Source organism: Microtus oregoni, unplaced genomic scaffold, assembly GCF_018167655.1.
Source record: "Microtus oregoni isolate MIOR12 unplaced genomic scaffold, Mior012 000023F_ref0000262, whole genome shotgun sequence".
NCBI classification, from domain to species: Eukaryota; Metazoa; Chordata; class Mammalia; order Rodentia; family Cricetidae; genus Microtus; species Microtus oregoni.
The window spans coordinates 37,070,937-37,076,936 of NW_024543082.1; the positions used below are offsets into that span (position 1 = coordinate 37,070,937).

The 6,000-nt window shown below is 51.7% G+C and overlaps 1 protein-coding gene across 2 annotated transcripts in view; it reads right to left on the bottom strand.

The window, feature by feature from the left end:
• The window catches only part of Eva1c (eva-1 homolog C), a 74,119-nt gene extending 69,208 nt beyond the window's left edge, over positions 1-4,911 (bottom strand). For both annotated transcript variants that reach the window (XM_041673156.1, XM_041673155.1), the window contains exon 1: positions 3,825-4,911. In XM_041673156.1, coding sequence (XP_041529090.1) covers positions 3,825-3,966 — 142 coding nt within the window. In that variant the 5' untranslated portion in view covers positions 3,967-4,911. The remainder of the gene's footprint in view (positions 1-3,824) is intronic.
• Positions 4,912-6,000: the final 1,089 nt, after the last annotated feature.

Consider the following 6,000-nt stretch of genomic DNA (forward strand, 5'->3'; position numbering starts at 1 on the left):
TGTCTGCAGGTCATCTCAACAGAAGCCCTGGAATACAGCTGAACACCATGCATTTAGCTCCCCAGATCAATCTATATACTTCTAGGGTTACACGTTGTTTGTCCGGGTGTAAAATAGGAAAAGTTAGCTTCCTGAAAATGAAGAATTATGCATGCCCTGTCCCCTTCCCAGGACTTGGCCTCCAATGCCCACTGTATCACATCCTGAAATTCTGGCCTGTGGAACATAGAACTTCCAGTCAGGTCTATGTGTTGGGTTGCGGATGGCCTGTGTGACAGACAGATTTGTGAGTCACCCAGAGTCACATTAGAATGGGAGTATACTTGAAGGCATACTGTTAAATGGGTGATTAAATTAAGATAGAGCCATTCATGTGAGCCCTGACTCAGTCTGATTGATGGCCTTAGAAGAGATGAGGACACAGACAGACACAGAAGGATGAGAAGTCAGTTGTCTATAAACCAAGGACAGAGATCAAATGTTAATCTTAGATACCTAGCCTTTCAAACTGTTTCTTTAAAGAAGTATTTTTTTTAATTTAAAAGCTTTAAAAAGATTTTTAAATGTTACGTGTAGGGCTGGAGAGATGGCTCAGAGTTTAAGAGCATTGCCTCCTCTTCCAAAGGTCCTGAGTTCAATTCCCAGCAACCACATGGTGGCTCACAGCCATCTGTAATGAGGTCTCGGCCCTCTTCTGGCCTTCAGACATACACACAGACAGAATATTGTATACATAACAAATAAATATTTTAAAAAATTTTACGTGTATATGTGTTTCCCTGCTTGTACATACATGTACCATGTGCATGTCTGACTCTTGAGGAAACTAGGAGAGTGTGCCCTGGGTGCCCTGGAAACAGAGTAATGACATATAGGTGCTGGAAACTAAGCCCGAGACCTCTGGAAGAGTAGTCAGTGATTTTCCTTTGTTTCTTGTTTTTAAGACAGGATTTCTCTATAGACTCACTCTGTAGAGCAGGCTGGCCTCAAATTCAGAGATCTGCCTACCTTTGCCTGTGGGATTAAAGGTGTGTCTTCTCCTTCAACAGTGAGGGTCCAGATATCAAATTCAGGTCGTCAGGCTTGGTAGCAAGTGCCTTTACTCCCTGAGCCAGCTTGTCTGTCCTGGGATACATTTTTAATAAAGCGATGGTAGTCTTTCAGTGACCACCACAGCCTGGAAGCCCAAAATCTTCAGAGGGTACCAGGGAGCCTGGGCCCCAGCAGGGTTGGGGATGATTAGCCCAAGTCCCAAGCACAGAGAGGAGGAAAGGCCACCGTGCAGCTTTTGGATCATTAAGAGATCTAATGCTAGAAAAAAAATCAGTGACCCAGGAAAAATGACACCAGCTGACAGCCTCAAGCGACAGCCTGGGAAAGCTGCGAAAGGGCGGTAGACATTAAGTAATGTTCTCAAACAGCAGGGATGTTCCGCACTGTATGACTGACAGGGGCCCTCCAACGGGGGCCCACTGTCTTGTGGGACTTTCACATGGATACTTTCTCTGGTTTTCTCCATGAGGCCAGGGGGTCCTGACCCCCCTCTCTCCTCCACACCTTCTTGATGTTCCATTCCATAGAAAACAAGTGGCTGTATTGTCACACGTGCTCCCTCGCCCCGGGCTATTGTGGGAGAGCTCCGCAGGGGAGAGTCCACTATTTCTGTTCCCCTTCTACACACTTGCCAAACTCATAAAAGGGAACAGGCCTGCCTCGCCCCAGAAGAGCAAGCAGGGCCCTTTGAGGCCATAGGAAATCAATTGGTGAGGCCAGCACTCCCGACTGATCCCCACACTGTCCATTGGGAGCTAGGATTCCCCCTCTATCGCCTGGTTGGAGGATTTGCTTCGATTTAAAACAAAACGGCCCAGCTTTGGCTCTCTCTCTCTCTTTCTAAGACCCTTTGGATGTTTCCCTATCCCATATTATCCAGAACTTGTGTTTAAACCTGAGAGTGCTATGGTTTGGGAAGACAGGATCATGTGTTTCTAGACAGCAAGGAGGAAAGGTGAGAGGACCTGGCAATGCCACCACCTGCTGTTGACTCTTGGAAACCCTGGATCTCATGGAAAACAGCAGGAAAAGTCATTCATCAACCTCATTACTTAAAAACCTTCAAACAAGCACTTGCTTCTCTCGGGTGGCTGCCTCCCTGTCTATAGCCCAGATCCACAGAATGTTTTTGTGGGGCACAGTTCATTTCCAGACTTGTGTGATAACGTACACACTGTTAGTATTGCAACTGCTTCCCTCAAGAAACAAATTCTAAAAGTCTATAATCTGGTGGTGGGGAGGAGGAGTTTCGTCGCAATTTGCCTAAAGCAATATTTGTTCAGTTGTAATGATGTCACCAAGGATGGGGGGAGGCAGTTATTCAGCTTTTAATTCTTTCCTTACAATAACCGGGGCAAGACAGTGGCTAAAAGCTCAGAGCTGCTCGCCACAGCTTAAATCAGCAAACACAGAATCTTTATGGAAGCCAAGAAAGTTCAATTAAAGAAAAAAGTCAATAGTGCTTAAAAAAAAAAAAAAACAATGACTTTCCCCAGCCCATTTACCAGAGTTTTGATTCTCCTCGGCTTGTTTTTAAGAGCCTCGGTTTGCTCGCCAAACAGGCGGATCTTGCTTCCTTGGCCAGGCAGGAACACTGCCTTGACATTAAATATTCTAGGCAAAGAACCTCTGACCTATGGGCTCTCAGCTAACAATGAATGACATTCTCTGTAAGCAAACCAGAAAGCCAACTCAAGTCTGCTCTTCCAGATTCTTTGCTTGGTAGTCTGTCACGCAGCAGCACGGAGGGGTGACTCTTTATCACAATCATACCGAAAAACAGAACAGAACAAAACCCTGTAGGGAGGGGCTTGTTAGAGTCCCTAGCCTGAGCTGGGCAGAAAGTCCCAAGAGAAAGGGAAGCAAAGGGCACAGAGCTACATCCCTGGCGTGATGGAAAAATCTACGGAGCAAATGGACACTCGGGCTGTTACAAAAAAAGACATTTGTCACCTTCTAAACGCCACAGCCACACCTGCCACCTGCCACCTCACACCTCGCTAAAATCTTTTGCTGAGGTTGGGGGTAGGTGAATTCGCTAAAGAAAAGCATTGATCTTTGCCTTGGTAGGATGAAGTCTCTCTCTCTCTGTCTCTCTGTCTCTCTCTCTGTCTCTCTGTCTCTCTCTCGTGTGTGTGTGTGTGTGTGTGTGTGTGTGTGTGGTGGGCGCGTGGGGAGTGCTGGCACCATTTGCTGTACACTCATGCCTCTGAGTATTCTCTGCTGTCAGCTTCTATGAGTCTCTCAAGGCATCTCCACCAGACCTCCAATCTTCCCAGGCTCCCTCCCTAGGGACCTGCTTGGACTTTGGGTTCAGCGTGTTCTGAGCTAGTCTCCTTACATGGGTACCCCTGAGTCTGGCTGGGACGCACCCTTATCATGTGGGTGGCCAGCCAAGCACAACTGTTCGTCCAGAATACGGTTCTCTTCCAGCGCCGGGCGTGGTACCGGCCTCAATTTAGGGACCCTCTAGTGAACACAAGAAGGTCAGGGCTGAACCGCAGGTGTCCAGGAAACTAACAGAGGTCAAGAGCACCGCGAAAAACTTTAAAGATCTTACAGGTCCATCGTTAGGAAGAGATGGTTCCCTTACTCCAATCAACCTAAACACCACACCAAGTGCTCCCACCAGGCAAGAAAACTGCTTAGGGAGTACACTTCAACTTTAATCCAACCAGGTCGAGCCCCCAGCAGAGGCAACTCCCAGCCTACCTCTCACCTGGGCAACAGCGAGGGGAACGCGGGCTCGTGGCAAGCAAGAGAGCTCTTACCAGAGAAATCGGTGAGTGCGGAGGTCTCTTTGGAACACACCAGGACCGTGCAGTAGAAGAGACGCAGGAGCTGCCCAGGAGGCTCTACCTGCCTACGGAGGCCGGGATTCTGCGCGGGTTGGGGCTCGGGCGGCGGGCGCATGATGCGCAGCGCGGCAGGGAGCGGGCGCTGCTGGCACTGGGATAGCAGGCCGGAGGACCGTGTCACATGGCGGTGAGAGTCGATGGCCAGCGGCTCCGCGGCCCCCAGCCGCCTCTCGGTCCTGGCTGCTCGAGCTTCTTAAGTGGTCGCCGCCGGGTCCAGGATCCCTAGCCAAAGGGAGGGGGCGGAGACCCGGGGCGGGGCAAAGAGCCCAGGGAGGCCGCCGCGTAGTTTATCCTGAAGAAATCTCTTGAGCTCCGTGCGCCTAAGGAACCGAGGGGGTGTCACCTAGTGCCCCGGAGAGTTGCCGAGACCAATGGGGCGCCTAGCCCCTAGCGGAGAGTGTCCCCGGCTGCGATCCCGGTGCTGCGCAACTTGAGCGCTTTCCACGCCCGGGTCTCTAGGCGGGGTGATGGCCCAGGCGCTGCTGGCCCAGCCCGTGCTGGCCCGGCGCCAACCTCACCCAAGCCGGTGGAGCAGCACGGCCGGTGCGGTCTGTGACGCACTTTAGAGCCAGCGCATCGCGTGCAGCCCTGGTCAGGCGGGATCGGGGACCGTGGGAAGATGGGGGTCCCTGAGATAGAGACATTACTATCCCCGCCACCTTCAGCGCTTGAAGTACAGCCACCAAGCACGCAGTACGTCCCATTACACCAAATGGGAGACTCGTTCCTCCACTCGTCACCCCGCGATCTGCCTCGGCTCTTGCAGTTTGGACCTGAACAAGCTGAAGGTCTCAAACCGGTCACTCGGTTCCGTACCCGGAATGGAGCTTCCTGCGGGTGCTAGTTGACAGCAGCCCTCGGGGATCTGAGACTAGGCTGGAATAAATAGCCGCGGCGCGCTTATAATTGAGCTTTGTTTTAAAATGGGCCACGCATCTATATGACCCTCTTGACTAAGCGCGATGTTCACATTTGGACACTCGTAGATCAAGAGATCGGTGACGACACGGAACAAAGCGTGCGAGCTCAGAGCTGCTGTCCAGGTGCAAGGTACTCGGGTTCCAAAGACCCCAAACCCAGGGACAGCGCAGGCTCCCAGGCCCTGCGGCGCCGGAGGGAAGGAGGAGGGCCCAGCGGGCGGACGCTGGGCACAAAGTGTTCCCCAACCACCGCCGGGAGGGCTTGCCAAGTTCGCCTTGCGCCTGAAACGCGGAAACGTAGATAACGAGGCCCAAGGGCGGGGCCAGGCTTAAAGCTCCGCCCGACTCCAGGAGCAGAGCTCAGAGAGTAAGGCCAGGCCGGCAGAGAACGAGGACACTCTGCCTCCCTGTGGCACGGTCTCAGAGGTGGACCACTAGGGTCCAAGGAGGATGACATCCGCACACCCTTCAGGTGCTAAATGAGCCAAATTGAGATCCTGAGAATGGAAAGAAAATGCTAAATATCGGTGTTTGTTATAGAGGAAGGCAGTCTGCAAGGCTGACCGCTAAAACAAAAGCACAGCATTGAGCTGGAGAGATGGCTCAGAGGTTAAGAGCCTGCTGCTCTTCCAGAGGACCGAAGTTCAGATCCCAGACCCCAGTGCTAGCAGGTAACACCAAGTCCTAGTCTGGCCTCCACAGGCAAGCTCACACATGTCACACACACACACACACACACACACACACACACACACACACACACCTTTTGAAGGAGCGAGAATAGATCTGAACTCTCTGACCTTTGGTCAAGGTGGAATGGATTTGCTTCCGTGGGCTCCCACAAACATGAACATCTTATGTTGGGGAAGCTGACTGAGGCTGGAAGAGTAGGTAAGGTTGCACAGCTCACAGGGACCACTGGTTAAAGAGTGCTCAAACTCTGGGTCCCTCCCCCTCATCTAGGTGTAGATTGGCCACCAGTGTGTGTCAGGTTCTTTGGTAGGGCATGAAGATGCTGGCACAGGAAGGAACCATGTTCCCACGCTTCCATATTGTCAGCTGGTGATAAATACAGGAGATGTGTGTGAAACAGTTTGAAACATGCAACAGGTGTCCAGTGCATAGGGTCATCACTGCAGCAGGGAAGACAAGACATTGGACCTTTCATG